We start from the raw sequence: 21,931 nt of genomic DNA, 5'->3' as shown, positions 1-21,931 counted from the left end.
CAAAATTGTGAGGCATTCCAATATGTTTTAAGTTTACAATGTATACTTGAAAATGATAATGTAGCCTGTAATGTAAGTAATAAATTAGGTATAATATTTTCTAATAATAACATTATTGACAGTTCGTAAAATTGGTCTATACTATTGTTTAAAGAAGCGTTTGCTATACGTAGGCTACACCCACTGCTTAACAGTGGACTGAAAGCTTCAAAGGAGCTTTCTTTGTTCTTGTAGGTAGCTTTGATCAGTAGGGTAAGAAAGCTTTGATATTTAGTTTATTCATAGCTATGTCACCTAAGGGGTAATATTTTGATTGGTCAAACACTTTTGGTACTTGTGCATATAAGCTTGCAAATATAGATAATATATCATTCCTGATGATGACATAATTAATGTCGAAATATTGAATCCCCTCGACACGATGGCGTGCATTTCGATACTTGGAGTATGTATTGTACTATCATACTATCTTATCTGAGATTAATCAGTGGACCTTTCGGTTTCCAATCTTCTTGTATAGTTGTCTCAGGTTGGAGAAAAGCCGTTGTGTTCGCCGTCAATCAATAGAAAATTCAAAATTTGTGAGTGGTAAAATAATCGAGTTTTCCTTTCGCCCACTGCTGTGGCCGCCTCTTTCCTCTCTTCTCATTTTTTTTTTCACCCTCTTTTTTATCGGCGGGATTGACGGAAGGGGGAACGGGGGCCCTGTGGCCCCTCGCTGGATCCGCCCCTGCACGATGTCATGGCGAGATTGCGTCAAGTAACATCGGAATTCGTAAACTTGTGGTATCACAACTCGAGTTCGTGAAATTGTTGGCATAGGTTTACACGCTTCCAATTTCAACAACGTACAGTACATTGTTTTCATAATAAATGTAGCCTCACATAACCGGTGCATTCATAAAATAGATGGAGTGGTTACTGAGATGGTTACGAAATGTACAAACAATTGCTTTTTTACTCAGTATTGGTGCGGAAATACGCAGGCACCGCACTTGGAAAAATTCATGACAGTCATTCGTAATTGTTGTTCTTTCCACTCGTTTCGTGGGGTTTTAACCTATAAAAGATTGGTGAAAAGTGGGGGGGGGACAATTGATATTGTGGGGGGACGTATCCTCCTGTCCCAACCGATCGACAGCCATGGGCATAGGTCATACATATTTGACATTACATTGATTGGCCAAAAGAATTACTCACGCCCCACAGTCTCCCCCCACCACCCACAAAAAAAATCACGGTCAAGTAGTTAAAAATCACCTAAAATCAAAATATTTTGCGAATTACAGTATTTTCTCGGGAGCCTTTGGGGAGCATCACCAAAAACTGTCGGCGATGGCGTGTAGCGATGCGGAAACCATGGAGCGTCAGTTAATACAGTAATACACAATCGTTGTACTGCGTAGCAGTCCACGACGCATCGGGAAAGGCTTCCCAATCAGCATCACCGAAAGCTGACGTCAGCGATAGCGTGTAGCGATTGTATGGAAACCAAGCTTCAGTTATTGATGATTGTGATGCTCCTTGTTTGTTGAGGTTAAATGTACTACTATTAGGCCTATTCTTAGTTTTGAGTTTTATGCAAAAATAAACTTTATAGTCACATGTATCAACGATGGAAATTAAGCAATGGACTTGTTTAACGGTATAATATATTCAATATTTTTCTTTGTGACTGTCTTTTTTTTCTTTTTTGCCTTCTGAGTTTCGGATAATGATCTAGGCTTTTATGTTTTCCTTTATTTGACTCATTTGTACTTTTTCTGTGAAGAAATAAAGTGATTATATATATATATATTTCTTGAACTTCTTCTTTCAACCAAAAAATCTTAAACGTTACGTACCATAACATTACTTGAAAGTGAAACATGAGTCACTCATAATCCAGTAAGTCGATGATTATTATCGAAGCAGTTTTTTAATTTGTTATATTGTAATAATAACTTTATTTGAAATATACATTTCCGCATCAGCAGCACATGCTATGCGGAGCGTTCACAATAAAACAATACAATCCACAGTTTTAAAAAATACAGTAAAAGCAAAACGAAAGTCACAATCTCAATACGAAAGCATTAAAGAAGGTAATACAATTAATTATGCAGTCATGGAAAAATCAATCACTCCTAAAAATACAAGCAATGTCATTAGGCCTATTGATTAAAAATGTAAAAAATTGCTTAAATTTGAAGTAGGCCTAAAACTAGAATTTAAAAGCTTTAATGATAAAATTGGTGATTAAATTGATTGATGTTTAATTGTTGATGTTTAGGGAAAAAAGGACAAAAATTATGTAATGTTAAAACTTAAAATCTAAATTGCAACCCCCTTAAAAAGTATCAAAAGAGTCATTTCACTTGTTTGCTTATTAGCACAGTAAGACTCTGCCTGCCTAACTCCTCTCTCAGTTGTTGATGTGTAGTTGATACGACGAAATATTCAACACTTATTCTTGTGGATTTCTATCACTCTTCATCCTTATACGTATTTTCATTTACAATGGGAGTGAAATATCAAGATATATTTATTCAACTTTTAAAAAGTAGTACATTAAGGCACTGTATCAAAGCTGAGTAAAATTTGAGATTGGGATAAAAATATTTAAAATTCAGGATATAAGTTTGGAAAAAAAAAATCCATGGATTTAAAAGACAGATGCTAATGACAAAAGCATTATTGGAGGTATATATTATGGTTTACTTTTTCGTTGAGGATTGCATTTTTTGTTTGTCAAGCTCTTTTTAAGTACGACTTTCATATTCTATCAAAATATGCACCTGTTTCTGTACTATCTATAAACATCACCAAGCATAAGTTTAAAGTTTTAAGTCCCCAGATACAAACAGTGTCAATCGATCCTGTAGCATAACTCATCCTCTAGCCTCATAAATTCATCAATACGAATATCATTAATATTTGTATTTCTACATGGAAACAAAAAAAAATGTTTTATGTCCTCGGAACCAGAATTATAAGAGGCAAATTCCACTAACATCGTTACTTCACCTACTTATTTGGTACCGGTAAAGCATTAAACCTACTTTAAATTAAATTTAAAATTAAATTTATCAAGTAGGTAAGTTTCCATTGTGCTTGTTACATAACCTATAAACAGTGGCGGATTCAAAGGGGCCAAGCAACGCCCCCCCCCCCCTGTATTTTTCTAAAAATAAAAAAAATGGAGAAAGAAAATAGAAAATTGCGGTATATTACAATTTAAGTGTGAGTATGGCGCCATCTAGTGGTGCCATAATTATAAATTGTGTTATTTCAGCTGAAATGGTCTAGACCTTTCATTTGTTAAAGTCCCTCCCTGGGTCCCTTCTATTTTGTATTTCTGGATCTGCCATTGATAAATCACAATATAATAACGAGAAAAATGGAAACGGTATACATGATTGTTGCATAAATCGCATTATGTAACAAGCAGGTACTTTTCGATTGTGCTTAGTTACATAATGTGATTTAATTTGTTTACCACGTTCTTTTATCTATTTTTCAGTAACTATCCATCGACCATAATTGTTGGTAATTTCGGTGGCCACGCCCACTGAAAAATATTGCTTCTTAGATTCCCGACGTTAACCGTGACAGCATAAGCATAAGACTAGCCTAATTTTTTTTGCCTCGAAGTTTTCGAATGGGGGGAGGGGAGCCTGTCTCTTATACACATCTAGATGTGTATAAGAGACACCGCCTGGATATGCCACTGTCTCGAACGAGATAACGAAAGCTCTCTATTTACTCAAGCTACTGCATGACCTTCTTTATATATTTAATAAAACCAATTTCTTCTAATTTTAAATACATTTTCCCCTGAATTCGTTATCACGCATAGACTTGTGCTAAATGCGTGACAAATTTATGATCACGCATGTGTTTCTGCAAAATGCGTGTTTCATCCAAAATCACTTTGAAATGCGGGACCGTCCTGCACAATGCGAGACGGTTGGTAACACATAATAAGGAATGCATTTTTTGGCTTCTTTCTCTGTTTTAGTCTGGAGGAGTATCCAACAGTCGATTTCTGTGGCAATTCGAAGACATCAACAGTGCTTCCAGCTTAGCCCAGAACAACGCTTGTCTCTCTTGACGTTCTTCCCACTCTATATATGTTTTCTTTGTCAGTATCGTATGCAAGAGTACTGGCATATCTTTTGCTGACACCTTCTCTAGTAGTACCACAACCAAGACGTCCTCACGAGTCTCGAACATGCGTGTGCGCGCCATTTCCAGTTCGAAGTAACACCACTCGCTTTTGACGAAGTTTTTGGAAACAACCAACAGCACTTTTCGGCTGTATTTAACGGCATTTGCGATGTTATCTACAACTGCCTCTCCCGGGATGAAATCACGGTAATCAACGCAAAGTTTAAAGTTGCGTTGGGTTTCTAACGACGGTTGCAATACATTGAGAATCCATTCTTGATCTCTGTTGCTATATGACACAAAGGCATCGTATTGTATGTTTTCATCATTAATTGGTGAATGTCCTTGATTTGCAAGTTGTTGATATTGCTTACGAAGGCGTCTTCTCTCATTCCAGCACCTCATTATAAAAGAGAAAGTTAGTCAAGATTAGTTTTTAAGTTTTGATTGTATATATGTATATTTTAAGTTGGCAGATGAGTATGAAATGACTTTTGACGAATAAATGAGGCTTTTCGAAACGAAATGGCAACGACACGTGCATAACAATGTAACTGGAGTTACGATTTACTAACTGTTTTAAAATAGTACCGGTACACCAAGCAGACGAGACGAGGCCTACCTTTTTCTAAAGCTTAACCTAATATCTTTTTATATAATTACACTTCAACATTAGAATACCTTAGATCATATCTGAAGTAGTACATAAGAAATCCAATTATTGCAATAGCAATTCCAGCTGAAGCAGATGGAATGGCAATCTTCAATATTGTAATAAATGTGTTGCACTGCAATTTATCGGGCTCAAAATCCATGAATTTGCTGTTATACAAACTTTTTGGTTCGTAGCACAAAGCCTGATCAATGTCTGGGAAAGTGACGTTTGCCTTGTCAATCCATTGCCTAAACCACACAAGATAACAATCGCATGAAAATTTGTTGAATGAGACACTAAGATTGTGCAAAGAAATTAGGTTTTGTAACCCGACATTTTCTGAGATTCCCGTGAGAGAGTTATCTGTGACACTAATATTCATGAGTTTTCGAGAACCTACAAATGCTTTATTTGGAATAGAGGTAAGTTTATTGTGATCAATACATAGGTAGTTAAGTGAGAGGAGATTTTGGAAAACGGGTATCGGGAGCGATTTAATACCGTTCCAAGAAAGATCAATTGTTTGCAAATATTTGCAATGTTTAAATACATAATTTTCTATTCTGTATATTCCACAATGAGTTAGATTCAAGAATTCAAGCGATGTAAGGTCTACAAACCACTGGTCCAGCAGCCTATGTAGATTCGTGTTTTTACTCAACGAGAGGTATTTCAGTTTCTTCAATCCACGAAATGCATCACTTTCAATGGTTCTGTAACTCAAGTCGTTTGATTCCATATTCAAATATTTCAGGGTGGTTAATGTTCTGAAGGAGTTGTTCTTTAATGAATTGATTTCATTCTTGTTCAGTAGGTACTTCATAGTATCAGTTGGAACCGTCTCCACCGGTGGTACAGCCGATAAATGTTCATATGAACAATCAACAATGCGAGTATATGCCAAGTAATCTTCTTTGTTTAATAGGCAGTAACTGCACTTGCATTTCATTGGACATCGCAATTCACTAGCATTCTGTGTCCCATTAATCCGTAAAGGGTTATGATTGTAGCATATTTGAAAAGTAAAGGCTAAAGATACAGGTATAACCAGACAGACTAACAGATAATACTTCATTCTAGAATGGTGAAGCCTATATACAATATACACAACTTCTTGTATAACTGACAATGCTGTTGCGGAATTCTAATAATGAAGGTGAAATTATCGCAATCAATTAGCATGTGATAATAAGATTCGCATCAACCAATCACATAAAGTTCTCGATTAAAACATAATTGGTTGTCGTTTTTCACAATGCTTTCGGATAGCCAATAAAAAAAACCAGAGGAAACTCTCATAATTTCCGTGTCCCATTTAAGAGCATGGCCTCTCCCTGCTCTTGTAGAAACTAACTATCTTCCAAAGCATGTTAAGGCATGTTTTTGGTTTACATATTTTGAATATGCATCTTAAAAATCATCTTAAACTGACTGCTTTTATGCTAGAATTTTTTCCCCGCAATATTTTATTAATGTATATATTTCTAAAAGTTTTAAAGAATTAATGTTTATAGGCCTATTATTTATATTTTTACCTCTCTGGAAATAAGATTGTATTACGACATCTTTTGTGGGCTGTCCTTGGTTCCTCGGTTTTCCGTGTTATTTGTTCTTGTATTTTAAGTTTTAATTGTTAAATTTAAAAATTCAAATGTGTGGAATTTTTTGTAACGTAATGGGCCACATGAGACAGAGTACTAATAAGAGCTAATGGCAAAGAGCCTCCGAGTCTGATAAACAAACATATCAGTTTAAGAATCTATTAGTAATATTATATTTCATGTTAACGAATCTAGATTGGGGGTCTATATCTATACCAAATTAGATTAATTGAATAGTACAGCTACCGCAGACTCCCATATTCCATTATTTTAATTCAAGCGACAAAAAACCACAACCATGTAAATTGTATTACATCGTTTTTGGTACTTGTACAGCTTTCAGAGAATTGGTGTAGACCAGTTTACATGTGGATTATTGGGTGAATGGTCAAAGCCCTATATTAAAGAAAGGGCAGGCCTGCTACTGCTACTGCTACGACTACGACGACTACGACTACGACTACGACTACTACTACTACTACTACTACTAGAAGAAGAAGGTTGTCGTTAAAATTGCTGTTGTTGCTGCTGTTGTTGTTGTGGATCCTGTTGTACAACAGGTTCAAATGCATACCGTAAGCATTTCTTCTCTGTCTTTCTCTAGTCTTATATTAAATGTTTCCGCCATAACGCATCAATGGCCCTTTCAATTTTTCTCGCGATGTACGTCTCGACAGTTGGCTGTCGTTACCAGCTCGTTACGGTTGAGTGAATCAGCTGACTTCCTATCGCAGCGCACAAATCTGAAATAAAAACTGGGGCAATCTGTTATTTTACACAAAACTGAGCCATAGGAACAACCTATATAAATGAAAAGAGCGGCCAAATTCACGTTGAAATACCTAAAGTTTGACTCGATTTTTTACTGATTGCAAGCCGTTAAAAGTCGGTCCATTTTAGGAAATTCCCTATCTTTTAACACTGGCTCGAAATCCTGTAGCACCATTTTTTTGGGACCCAGTTGACGAGCCTCGTTTTCGAATACCACCCTCCGAAATTATATGCCGTCACCGTCATCCCCCTATTTGATATTAAATATTAATCGTTTCATCCCTGCACCCCCCTTTAAATTTAAAAATGGCACCTAATTTTGGTGGCACTCGTAAAATGAAAATAGGTGAAGCAGAGGCAATCATGCATTTCCAGTAAAAAAATCATGACTTTGAACCCTTTTCTCATTCTAGACAGCGCCACCAACGAGTAAGTTCATTTAGAGACGGAATAGGCCTACTGTAAAGTGAAGGTTGGTTTCCTTAAAATCACTGCGCTGACGCTACTCAGTGTTTTCAGTGCAGTATCGTTGTACCGCATAGCAGTCCCCGACATAATCGAGAAGGCTTCCTGATTCGACCATAGAGAAAATTTTCTCTATGATTCGACCGACCAATCAGCATCACCGAAATTTGTCGGCGATAGCGTGTAGCGATTGTGAGTGAGTAACCAAAATGGTCGCTTGTGTGTGTATAATCGAGGAAGCCACTTAATCCATGTTGTGTCTCTCTACTCTAATATAGGTGGGCTTGAATGCAGATGCGCTCCATACAAACACAGAACACTGTACTCTTTATAGTCCATACGTATTTGATACAATACTCGGAGTAATTGTGTGAAGCAACATCTTGTGTGCTCTAAGATATAAAATAATTTTTAGTTATTATCGTCATTTCCACCACCACCACCATCATCATCATCATTATCATCATTATCTTAACTGTTATCATTTGAAAAAAAAAACCCTGAGACAGTGTTCTTCGACTTTTCCTCTCCGGAGACTAACATACATAATAAAAAAAAAACACCAAAAAACTCAAAGGTTGTATATTAGTTTTTATTGTCAAATAAAATACTATTTGCAAAAATACTAAGTTCTTCATGTTACAATATTCACTTGTTTTGTTAATATTATTAATTTCAGTAGATTCTGATAGCTCTTAAATATGACACAGTGGCGGGTTCAGGCCCTCCCCTTTATTTTTTCCAAATTATCAAAAAAGTCATCTAGAGGTGCATTAATCATGTATTTTCTTACCTCAGCCCCAAACATGGTGGGGCTGAGGTGGTCTAGACCCTCTTTGTGGGGCCCCTCTATTTTCAATTCCTTGATCCGCCACTGTGACATTTATGGGTGTCACTCAGTATAATTATTATACTTGTACAGTATTTTTATTTTTGTGTTACTTGTAATCAGTGACAGCAAGTAGCAACTAGAAACTAGATTTGAGCTCAATTTGATCAAGTTAAACATTTTACTTTTGAATTTTACTCTCACTATCTATCAGAACACACAAACGGTGAATGTCTTTTTTTTTATTCAGTATAAAATAATATTATAATAATAATATTGCCAGAAATAAGGATGACCGTTTAATGACAATTGACGCTAAATTCATGAACATCATAAAGACCCTGCATCAAACAACCTTCCTTATCTGGTTATTTCCATTTCACCTACATAATATTTTAGTTTAAATCAGTACAACAAATCTAAAAATTTAATGGTAATTATCATTAATTATAGTAATAGTAATAAAAGGATTATTCATAATAAGCAATATTTATCAATAAAAATGTTTATATAAACAAATTTCTCCATGGTTTAACCATCCTTATCTGGCTATTTCCATTCCACCTAAATAATATTTTAGTTTAAATCAATACAAATCTAGAAAAAATTTATATTATTTAAAAATAATTAATTTTTAATGGTAATTATTATTAATGATAGTAATAGACCATTTTCACGAAATTTGAAATAAACATTTCCGATAACCTGGCAACTACCACTGGGGGACTTTCTAAGGCCTAGCAGTTTGCTCTACCTAGCTACCACCATGAATTAAATTAACGATAAAACTAAATTATTAACGAGCACAAATAGACCGCTGGAAGTGCTCCAGTGAGTTTAGAGACGTTGGCGGCGCTGTTTCAAAATAAATCCAATAAAATGGTATATAATAATTAATAATTATCAATAATATATTATATGTTGAATAAATGGCATGCCAATTTCTTCAATATCCAACAACAGCCGTCCCAAAGAAATGTATTTCGATGCTTGAAAGGTTGTCGAGATTTAAGTGTGCATTTTTATCAACAGGAGCACGTATGCACCACGTCGTGAATGGGGTCGTGTTCACGAATGAGTTTGCTTCGGCACTATATATATCGCCATCCAATATCGGAGTTTCTGCAAGAAAATATTTATGTTATGGTTTACCTTTATTTCGATACTACATTTTGAAACTGAAAATGGGGGGTCTCGAATTTCGGTCTCTAAAACTGTGACTGTCAAACAAAAGTTCGATGACGTATCTTATCATTAGCCAATCAGAGCGCTTTATATGTTTTTCTATGTTTTGCTCTTAACGAAAAAAAAAAATCGCGTCCGGCGAATGCTCCCGCAAAATATTTGTTTTCTAGACGCCCGAAAATGACTTCCGATATCCCCGACGAGAGCATAGTGAGCGGGGTCGGGCGTCGCTCAAAATGTTTCAAAGAAGGTGGTCCAGGAGGCCCAGCCCCGAAAAATATGACAAGTTACAGTTTCAAAGGCTTATTGAATCGATTTTATATACTGTATGTAGAAAATACATATTTTTTTCTCCCTGACGAATTTTGTTTTTTCCCCCTGACAGGAGGGGGGGGGGGGGTTTCGGCTTCCCCTCGACCCCCACTGCCGCCAACCCTGCTTCAGTGCGGCACTTATTCGAGAACGGCGCTTAATATTGGCGCTTTCCATGCCCGTTCCCATGTTACCTATATGACGTATTCCCGTAGTTCGGTACGGTAGGCCTATCAAACGTTTATAAAGATATGGTTGTGTCTTCAATGTGTTATTTATCTATTTGATACGCTGTATAGGCCTACATTGTATTTAAAACCCTGTTTCTCAATGCTTTCATTAGACACAGGGTAATATGTACTCTTGATTAAGCGCAGCGGTGCTTATTCAAAATAGAATTATCGAAAAAGCACAGCGGCGAAAAAAACATCACGGTTGGTGCGGCGCTAATTCGAGAGCGATGCTTATTCGAGGATTTACGGTACGTGACGAATAAGCAATGTATGTCTACATCTATCAACATTTTAGCATGTACCGTACCTGAATATAGGACTGTATAATCCAGTTTTTACTATATTCTTTATCAGTAACTTACCTGCTTTTTGTCAACATTAAAAACCAAATTATTTGCTGATTTCTTCTTTGTTTAAAAGGTAATTTTTCTTTTATTTGCATAAGTCTTTCTAAAACTATAGTTGAAAACATTACAGTATTCAATATTGTGCTTTAGAATATTAACCTTGTACATAATATCAGTGGCGTATCCAGGCTTTAAGGAGAGGAGGGCGGGTGGTGTGCTGAAAGAGAGGGTCAGGACGTTAACATCCTGGGGTGCATCCAGGTTCGGACATCGGATTTTTATTTTTAGCCGACAAATATAGATATAGAATATACTTAGTTACAAATTGTAGATCTGCAATAGTTGAACCAATTAATGCTGATGTATTTTTGAAGCTATCCAAATATAAATCAAACCAATTTATATTTGTTTACAGTGAATGCTTTACATTGGCTGATCTAAACGTATGCCTCTCCTCCCCCACCTAACCTGTCAGATTTTTATTTTTAGCCGGAAAAAAATTACAGATGTTGGTAAATAGTAAGCATCATTTTAAAAATTCTTTATGCGGATGGATGGGCCATTTATTAGAATAACTTTCAGGCTAACCTAATATTATTTTGGTCTCTCAAATGATGGAGAGTGACAAAACAGAAGACAGTTCCCGAAGTCATTTAAACTTATGTCATTTATACAGGAGTGCCATTTTTCTTTTCGTTCGCTCAAAGTAATAATAAAACAATGATACACGCATCCATATCACCACTCTCAATATTAAGATCAGTTCCAACAGTCCATCCACCAATAATAGCACGAATGCCAGTAACAACATCAATCCCATAGGGAAAAAAGTTTACAGTGGCATCAAATAATAAATTCAAAACAACAACAACAGCTTTTATACATACCTCGGTTACCAATCCGGTACTCGAACTTCTTATTAACTTGAATACCTGTAAATCCAAAATTTTGTGTGCCATGGCGGTCGTAAAATACGCCTGTTGTCTGGATATCCAATCTCACTTTTTTATTTTTCCCCTCTTCAACAAATAATCGACCATCCCAACCTGACCCTTCTTTATTTTTGCCAATATCACCATTCAGATAAATTCTTACTTTTTCAATGCGAACACGATAAAGTTCAAGAAACTCTGTGCTGTTCAATCCAATAAAAAAGTAAACAACGTTTTTGCGCTTGAAGGAAAGTACTGGACAGTCAGCAATATTTGCGTATTTACCTCGCCGGGAACAATCCTTTTTATCTCTCAATTTTTTCGTGATAATAATCGGTTGCGTACGTCCATATGAAAACTTGACCAAACCTAGAAGCTGGCTTCTCAGCAACGACCCAATTTTCTGACGCACCAGCCGGATTGAATCGGACATCACTGGTAGACTAGCAACGTCACATTCATAAAACTGATAGTAAAACTTAGATTTGCAGAACGTGTTCACCGTATCTTTTACGGAATATTTTATAAAATAAATTTGGAAATCAAGCTCGGAGAAAATGAAATGAAGATTAATTTGTTGTTCCTTTGCCTTCTGAATGACGTCTTCTAGCCGTTCCGCCTCGTTTCTACTGACGTTGAGCCACTGCATATCTTCGATCTTCTGGAGAAGAAGCTGCGTGTGCCTGATCATTTCCTCTGTCAACGCGCGCCCATAATCTGCTACGTCAGACACTATTTGTCTATACTCACCAGCACTGGGAATCTCCGTAACTTTTCCCTGACTAAGAAGACCGTCGGCGGCGTTTTCTAAGGACTGCCATGTCAACACAGTCAGTTGAAGATTTGACAATTCGTGCATTGATGTTATATATGATTCGAGTTCTTGAGATGAAGGATTAGATTTACCATCGATATAAGAATCGACGTTGTCTATTGTCTTAAATAATTTAGTTATTGTAAATATCAGATTCAAGATGTCAAGAAATCCTAGGCCTACAACTTTAAAGATGTCTTTAACAGATACATCCTCCTCATCTTTCTTAGCTTTACCAAAGACGTTTGCAATACCTTCTACTAAACTAAAAAAAGCTTGGAACGATTTTCTGATTGCGTAACTTTTGACATCAGATTCAAATTTCCTTCTAACATTTTCTAATTTAGGTTGTAAAGCATTAAACTCTTTTTGGAGAAGCTCAATGGTTTTCTTAGACACCGCGATTTCGTTTAGTCCGTTGGTATATTCAAGCTCTCTGGCAGCTAGCACATCTTTAGCATTCGATCGGAACAGCTCTAGTATTTCTATCTTTTCGTCAAAGCGAGTGTCCTTGTCTAAAAAGTTTTGGAGGCCATCTGCGAGTAGTTCCAGGTCATTTTGATATGTTCGTAATAATGATTCATAGCTACGATGAGAGAGACTGGGAACGAATCGCACTTCATTTTCTACCCTAACTAGTATTTTGGATTTTATACTGATAACCCATTCCAATATTTCTTTTGATGGTCCCAGGTTAATTATAAAGGAAATGGTATCAAGCATCATGTTCTTTGCACAATCATCATTATTACCTCGGCTTACAGACAACGATTGAACACCAACACATGTGATTGACAACGCTGTGTACTCTGCTGGAACTGTTGGGATATTTGCTAAAGGTGACCTGATTAAGTGTAAACAAAAACTACTGGGAATGTGAAGTGTTTCTGCATAGATCGCTACAGAGTAACCTCTAAGACTGCCACTGAAAACATAATAGACTGTTCCTTCGTGGGTCAGAATGTGAAATTGGTAGCATTTGGTGACGTCATCATAACTGAGAATAGCTGTATTTTCTAATTGCAACCGCCTCGTCATGACCTGAAGATGAAAATTCGGTGTAAACATTTGGTTTACAATGGCGTTTTGAGAAAATAATTCCATGTTGTTCACAGTATTATAGCCGTCAGGAATGTATTGATCAAGAGCACTGAGATCAGTGTGTGATGTTGTGACTCGAAGACGATGCGGAATAATCTCTTGGACAAGACTCTGGTCGCTGCAAACTGAATAGCAGTTACCATTATCACATCGTGCATCCCAATCATAACATCTAAAAAACAGAAACATTAATGATTATCACTATATTCAAAATATCATAATCACTACGGTATATTATAGGTTCATGTTTTTTTTAATTCAACAGTTTGCACGGTGACAAGTCCGAGAGCCGCTTAAGGTACGATGCATCTAGCAGTTGCAGTTTCACACGAGTCATGTCGACGCTTGAGTCTTCAAACATTTGTTTCAAATCTGTACAATATATCAATTCAAAAACGTAATAATAAAAATAATTCATGTAGAAGTACATACTTATTTGTGGCACTAAACCATTTTGGAATTGCATTCTTCCGCTGGCTCTCTGAAAGATATAAATTTACTTTGGTTTAATATCTGTGTTTCCATATTCTTATGAACACTTTCGTACTCGCACGAATAAGCACCCCGTTTGAATAAGCGCCCCTCTCGAATAATGAAAATTTCCGTTTGAATAATATCATGTGATTTTTTTTAGCAAGTCAATGCAGGTTTTTGACGGTAGTGGGTACGTGCAAAAATTTTAAGAAATAGTACCTATAAATGAAATAATACATTTATAATAGTAAAATTCATCATCATCACATCACTATATCATTATATAGTCAAAATACAGCGCCAAAACATTTTCATGATCTTTTTTTTTATCGGTGATTTTACTATAGAGGTAGCAGTGAGTCCACAACCACCTCTGCCCCACAATGGTTGGGGCTGAGGTGGGTGAGAAAATTTTAGGAAAAAGTACCTACAGATGGCCGGAAATGACACTTTTATATAGTAAAGATCATCATCATCACATCATCATGTCTAGATGAAGCGCCAGCAAATTTCTCATGATTTTTAATCAGGGATTTTCGGCAACCACAGAGATCTAATTATTATGAGTGATGTACCATAGAAAAAAAAATACAGAAATACTTTCTTTGATGTATTTAATTTATTTGACCTACATCATGAGCTGTGTGACTACACAAAAATTAGAGAAATAGTACCTCTAGATGGCCGGAAATGACACTTTTAAATAGTAAAATTCATCATCACATCGCCATTATAATATAGTCAAAATGAAGCGCCAACAAATTCTCATGATCCTTCATCAGCTATTTTCGGCAACCACAGAGATATAATGCGTGATGTACGGTACCATAGAAAATACAACTTAAAAACGTGTCTTTGATGTATTCACTTCACCTACTTCAAACCTGTGAGTCCACACGCATTTCAGCCCACCACAGTTGAGGCTGAGGTGGTAAAATTTGGGGAAATTGTACCTCTAGATTGATGAATATGATACTCTGTTATATATGTAAAATTCATTATTATCAATCTAATTAATCGGTGTGATGTACCATAGAAAATATAAATTAATTGTCTTTGATGTATTTACTTTACCTGCTTCATGTGCCAAAAATAAATTTATCTTTGCACGCTTTTTCTCATACTTCTCAAATTATAATAAAGGCACGCGCACTCGAATCGTGTATGATAGGTAATGCAGATGTTTGTGGGCAGAGTATACTGGTATCTTGCTATAAAATAAGATGTGCTCTGGCTGTAGGACTACAGCACTCTTTCGTTAAAACCTGAGTCATTTATGCAGTTTATTTCAACAATTTTCAGGCATATCTTCTTGATTCCCGAAAAGATAAGAAGAACCAACCCTTTCCCCTTAAAAATATGTTGGGGGGAGAAACGTGTTCCCCTTCCCATTGATCTGCACCCATGGGTCCGTGAAGAGTGTACATCACCTCAGCTCCAACATGGTTGGGGCTGAGGCGCGAAAATTTTGAGAATATCGAGCTCTGGGTGCCAGGAAATTGCACTCTCATACCTTAAAAATCTTACCAATAATTCATATCAACAATATAATACAACAACTGTTTTTCTTAATATAATTTAGAGGGGTGCGACCGCACCCCTGCATCCTCGCCAGAGGAGCTGCAGAGTGGAATCACATTCTCCTTAGGTCAATATAAAAAATGAGGATATTTCTCTTGGACAGATGAGTGCTCCCTGGACAGAGAATATATTTCCAACTTTCATCTTCTTACATTTGTCTAGGCCTAGTATAATTTGCATCTTTAATATATTCTCATCTGAGTTTTCAAGAAAACCTGCAATGATCATGACATCCTGCTAATCTCAGTCAGCCGATGGCCAACAAGCTCCACCACCACTAATTTTATCTGTTTTTCTGCTGTTATGTTAATACTCACAACATTCTTGTCAACGAGCCATGCCCTCTGAACGATTATCTTTTCCGCCGCACCACTATTCGTAATTTTCGGTTTCCCGATGTCCTTATATAATCGTTTTTCATTTAAAAAGTGCCTCTTGAATTTAATAAGTTCTCATAAGAACTCCTCGATTTTCATCTATTTCCATAAGCGCCCCCTCAATTTCCACTACCGGTATGTTTTCATAAGCGCCCCGTTTGAATAAGCGCCCCTCAAAAAGTGCAAAAAATATTTTAAGCGCCCGGGTGGTTATTCGCACGAGTACGGTAGTTACAAATTGTAGGTCTACAATAGGTGAAACAATTAAAGATGATGTATTTTTTAAGCCACTTAATATCTTTACAGTGAATGCTTTACATCGGCTGATCTAAGCATGCCCTTTATATCATTAACTAACTTCATAGATTATATTATTTATAGACCTACATCGAAATACTTGCAAAGCATTTCGAAATTACCTTTATAACACTTTATCCAGACGTCTTCATTATGCTTGCAATCACTGGTCCCAAACTCTGCTTGTTGGCATGACGTCAAAAAACGTTCTTCACCAGTACATTTGACGTCATCCAGCCAAATCGTGCCAGATCCCGCGTTAGAAGGAGATCCGGGTCGAAAATATTCAGACATTGGGTATCCAAGTTGGCGACAAACCACATGGCTATTCTCGTCAGTCCAGAAATCATCACAAACTGTTCCCCATCGGTTTCCTATTTTGATTTCGACTCTACCTTCCAAGTCATTTCGGCCGCCAGCAAGCCTTATTTTTGGTTCTGAAATGGAGTTGAAATATTGTAAATTTGTCTATATTGTACAAAGTAAACAAAGTGTATTTTAAAGATTCTGTTCAATTTATCCCATAATTTTTCTAAATGGAGTTGAAATATTGTGAATGTGTATCGTTTGTACTCTATAAGTGAACTGTAAGGAGGTTTCTCAAAGTCGAGTCGAGTGGCCGAGCGGTAAAGCAGGTGCGCCACTAGCTACAGCCTTAACATCGGCGCTGCTTCTCGCCCATGGTTCGGTTGGTAGAACATAGTCTTTTTGGATAAGAACTTCAAATGGAGGTCCAGTGTATACATCTGGCTCGTGTGCACTTTAAATAACCCATTGCATCTTTCGGAAGAGTAGGGGGTTACCCGGATGTTATAGTTCATTTTACCCCCTGTCGTTGTGGAATGATGTGAAGCGCCTATTTACGGCAGCTAGGTAGTCACAGACCACGCCCATACACAATGGCGCTGCGGGTTATGGGTTGTTCTACATTTACCTTTACCTTTTAAAGTTAAATTAATATCCATTTAGTAAAGTTCTCATCAGAGTATCTTATTTAGCCAAGATTTGGTTCTGCCCATTATCACCATGTCCAACATGGCCTGCCGTGGTTTTTCATACAAAAATTGAAGTTTAAGGTATTTTATAGTTTTCTTTGATATGTTTCCCTTATAAATGTTAAAAATTTTAATAAAATTAATGTGATGGTATAGTTGCCAATATGATGTATATATTTCTGTCTAAATAAAATTTGAACTAAAGTACGATATTTTTTTTGGAAGGTTGAACAACAATTAAAACCTGCTCATATTAGCGGTGACCCTATGATATATTAACTTACCAACAATTCGTTCACATGCAATAAATCGTAAGAGTGACGCGAACTGACAGTCTAAGTCGTCCCACTTGCCGATATCTTCTCCGTACAAAAACACTGCAGCGCATTTTGACGTGTCCGGTTCCGGATCTCTCAAAACGTCACTGTTAAAATCTTCATAAATAAAAAAAAATAATATAGTGTTTAACCAAGGCGATGTAAACAATATTTTTACATAAAAAAATATATATTATATAATATATTTTGTTTGCATCTTCCTGGTTTGACCTATTTATCACTATATAACGATAATGAAGTTTATTACTAGTTTACAATTGGAAATTATAAACGAGACACTATTCTTTGACAATATAAACAGGCGCATATTCATTCATATTTTTACATAGGCCTATCCCTTTGCGGTATACCAATTAATCAATTAATCAGATGAAATAATGGATTAGTGGCAGTTGATAAATAGTACTGGTACTGGGTATTTATATTGCGCCTTTCCCGTGCGGTTATGAAGCGCAAGCCAATCCTCAATAATTCAGGAAAACAATGGATAAACTTTATTGGTTCGTATAAATCAAGCTAGATGGTCTAGTGGTTATGATACCAGACTAGTTATTTGATGTCAGTGGGTTCTTTTGCAAGAATTATTTTCAAAATTGGGAACATCTAAGCAGACAGTATACAATATCACGTCAGATTGGGCAAACATCATTCCCATATACAACAACCTGTGTATTTATATCTAAAGCGGATGCAGAAGTGATGCAGAAGTGGGGGGGGGGGGGGGGAGGGGGGGGATCGGTGCGGTCGCACTCTCTTACATTGTATTACAAAAATAATTTTTGTATTGCATTGTTGATATCAATTACCGGTAAGATTTTTAAGGTATGAGAGTACAATTTCCGGACACCTAGAGGTCAATATTCTCAAAATGTTCACATCTCTGCTTCAACTATGGTGTGGCTAAGATGGTGTGGACTCTCATGCACCCTCTACCGCCAACTGCATCCTCCTCAGTATATTATGTTGTATTGTGTATTCATCTTGATGTTGTGTGTATGCATTTACCACCGTTTACCTACTTTCATAAGTAGATACTTTGCCAGTCTCAATCCACCGCCATCTTTCCCCATCCGTGTTGTGATATCCCAACCAGGTAAACACTTGGGCGTCCGAATCCAAGTTAAGTCGTCTTCCAAGTTCGATGCTACAATCAAAATGCAATATGTTTAAATTTTCAAATGAAATGTGTGGATTGCCCCTTTAAAGCATAACAAGCGTAAATATATTGCCTGAATTTCTGCTAGGATATGTGAAATAAAATGAAAATATATTAGGTTTATGGAATAGATATATTTTCAATGTAAATGTGCGACTTACAACGTGATCATGATTTATTGATCCCAACCAGGTTAGAAAAAATGTAATTTTACTGGAGTAGAACATCAATAAACTGTATTGAGAACTGATGTTGCTTCCATTTTGTTTACGTCCATTTAGGCGGGCATTTATTCGAGGGCGTTTATTTGAATAAATACGGTATACATGAACGAGTTTTTATGTCTAAAGGCCAACTCAGACAGCGTCGGCCGACGCAGCCCGACCCGATTTATCGTCGGGGACAGTCTTAGGCTACGTTCAGACCTGTGAGATACGCCAGGCGTATCTAACGCCAGGCGTACGTTAATCCATGGCGTAACTAGCGAGATGTCCAGACTGGGCGATTAATGAACGCTAGCGTAAGTATTCGCGCGAAATATTCGTAATCGTAATTCTCGCATTTTATTTTCTGTTTACATCTAGGTTTATTTTGATTAGTCAAATCTTTGCTGAGTTCAAAGTCACCGATGCGTGACTGTCGTAAATCAGTGGCGTACGCTAATCTGGGGTCAGTTGCTGGTAATACTAGCGTTCGCTACGCCGCGCACAAGTTCACACCACTCGATTAACGTTACGCTAGCGTAAGTCGTTGAAATATTAAACACGTTTAATATTCTACTACGCGACTGCCCCCGACGCACACCATCGCGTCTGCGTTCAACTCACACAGACCCGACGCGACAACAAATCGCGTCGGGCTGCGTCGGCCGACGCTGTCTGAGTTGGCCTTAAGTGTTAGGTGCATACATCATGGTATATAACTTGTTATTTTCAATTGGCGTGGCGATGACCGGTAAACTAGCCCCCAGACTGTCGCAGTACTTGGCCGCTCCCTCCCAACCAACGCCTTCAACGCTGTAGCGTACATGGTAGCAGCTCCCACCATACCTCTCCCAACCATCTGGACATGCTGTAACATATAAAAAAATGGCATAATAATAATTATAATAGTAATAATGATAGTATTATCAATAAATAATAATAATATAAATAATAATAATAATAATAATAATAATAATAATAATAATAATAATAATAATAATAAAAGCAACAGCAACAATAATGACAAAATTTTGTCTTTATATAATTGATATTAATCTAGCAAAGTAAACACAGTACAGTATATAATAATATAATTATATTTTATTATATAATAACCCTGTTGGCGGGTGTTATTGTGTTTGGGTGTTTTACCTTGTATTGTATTTTATATTTTTGTACTGCATATTTTATTTTGTAGTATTTTTATATAAGGTATTTTAAATATTTAATGAAAATGTTATTTCCATTTTATTGGACCGAATAAATTTAATCTGAACCTGATTATAGGCCTATGTCGCCTAATAATAATAACTTAAAACCTGAAATTCTTACGGAATAAAATCGTAAAATATTTTGCATTTTGAAAATAGCCGACCATAATTTTTTTTTAAATTGGTTTCCAAATATCCCAACATTTTGGAGCTTCAGTTACTCTCTATCAGAGCTTCGCCTCTGAGGAATGTACAGATGTATGTAGGCCTATATATGGCGCAGGCCTTAATTTTAGCTAAACCAAATGCTCCTTAAAGTAGGAAAGCTTCTATCAAAATTGTATTTCCAAATCCAAATTCCAAAATGTAAATCAACATCATAGGTTATGTGTTACAGTGCTGTTTCCCAGCAACATGAACGGACCAAGGTCCCACAAAGTGACAGTGTAAAAACACACGCAAACACATTCGTTTGTGGGGCAAGACCACTGATCTCTACAATATTATAGTAGAGTGGGTAAGACGTGTGTTTGTAGGACACGCGCGTATTCATTACCCTGTTCTGATTGGTCAGTAATTAAGTTTAAATTATGCTTCGGAAACGTCTATCGAAATGGAAACGGAGGACCACTGAAGATTTGAATTGAACTGCTGTAGCTTGGTAATATATGTAAGATGATTACCATTCAAATCATATGTTCAAATCATGAATAATGATGTTTTTTACATGATTAAGAATAATTCAATTTTCTGAACATCGATTTATACTTATTTTAATAATAATAATAATAATAATAATAATAATAATAATAATAATTACAATACAATAAACATCATAAACATTATTAATAATATAAATGATACAAATTTAGAAGGACGACCTTACGACAAATAAGTACTGTAATGTATTATTATATATTATATTTTGACAGGATCTGCCGTTCATTAACACGACAGCAAATATTTACCATCTACAGCTTCAGTCGATGTCGATAAACTTAGACACAGATAGATGTAGAAGACAGTTTTCAAGTACATCTGAAAAGGAAAGGGATGCTGAAATAAGATAACAGGAGTAGCGGAAGCCTATATATTTGAAATCCGGGTGCCTATCCCTTCTCTTAAAATAATTCGAGGCCCTCAACAACATTAAACTGGTACGAGTACAAAATAGTACATTAAAGCGGCCTTAACACATCGGCTTTGCTCGGACCAAAATTCAAGAAAATCCAAGAACGAAAGGTGACTAAAGCCGCGATGACAAATAAACTAGGAGGAACAGGATACAAGAAACTCAAGAAAAAAAAATATATAACCAAAAAAAAAAATGGATTTTCCTGTTTAAGATCGATAGATCTATAAAGGTAAATTTAAAAGTAAAAATATAATAAACAGTAACATAATAATTAAATGTATGTTTGTGTGTACTTTGAGGATGATTTTAAAACACTTGTTTTGCAGTTGTGTATAACGTTAGCAGACAGCGATAATTTTCTGTTGATATAAATATGGTTATCTTAAGATTTTTAGTCGTCCTTTAATTGACCAAAGGGAGTGTTATCATACCGATACTTTCATTTAAAGTATCTGCTACTTCCGGGCCGGATTAAGCTAACTTGATGTAGCTTAAGATACTTGAGTCAAGTATGCCGAAACACACCTGCACATTTAATATTAGTTCGGAAATGGTGTATTTAAAACACTAGATATACATTGAAAAGTCTAAAGTCACGCTTTATCATTAATTGACAATCTTTAACGGAAACTTTATAGAGTAAAAGCTAAATGTTTTGATGGCGGCATATGATTTTATTAATATTTTTCTTCATGTTATAATTTTGTAATAAATAATATTAGTCATTTTCTAGTAAATGTGTAGCCCCACCCTAAATATCAATAGTTTCT

At 36.2% G+C, this 21,931-nt stretch overlaps 2 protein-coding genes across 2 annotated transcripts; both read right to left on the bottom strand.

Moving 5' to 3' along the window:
• Positions 1 to 3,996: 3,996 nt before the first annotated feature.
• LOC117122160 (toll-like receptor 2) lies at positions 3,997 to 5,898 on the bottom strand. Its single transcript, XM_033267668.1, has 2 exons — positions 4,831 to 5,898; positions 3,997 to 4,549 (listed from the first exon to the last, which is right to left on the bottom strand). Exons 1-2 carry the CDS (start codon positions 5,877 to 5,879, stop codon positions 3,997 to 3,999), a joined length of 1,602 nt encoding a protein of 533 aa, XP_033123559.1. The 5' UTR covers positions 5,880 to 5,898.
• A 2,319-nt stretch (positions 5,899 to 8,217) lies between these two features.
• On the bottom strand, positions 8,218 to 21,186 carry LOC117122127. Its single transcript, XM_033267604.1, has 8 exons — positions 20,995 to 21,186; positions 19,521 to 19,683; positions 18,476 to 18,600; positions 17,403 to 17,552; positions 16,246 to 16,560; positions 13,827 to 13,875; positions 11,435 to 13,566; positions 8,218 to 9,592 (listed from the first exon to the last, which is right to left on the bottom strand). Exons 1-8 carry the CDS (start codon positions 21,062 to 21,064, stop codon positions 9,417 to 9,419), a joined length of 3,180 nt encoding a protein of 1,059 aa, XP_033123495.1. The 5' UTR covers positions 21,065 to 21,186; the 3' UTR covers positions 8,218 to 9,416.
• Positions 21,187 to 21,931: the final 745 nt, after the last annotated feature.

Source organism: Anneissia japonica, unplaced genomic scaffold (assembly GCF_011630105.1).
Source record: "Anneissia japonica isolate Jap-2015-1 unplaced genomic scaffold, ASM1163010v1 scaffold288265_len830512_cov201, whole genome shotgun sequence".
Taxonomy (NCBI): domain Eukaryota; kingdom Metazoa; phylum Echinodermata; class Crinoidea; order Comatulida; family Comatulidae; genus Anneissia; species Anneissia japonica.
This window is presented reverse-complemented; position numbering and strand designations above follow the sequence as displayed.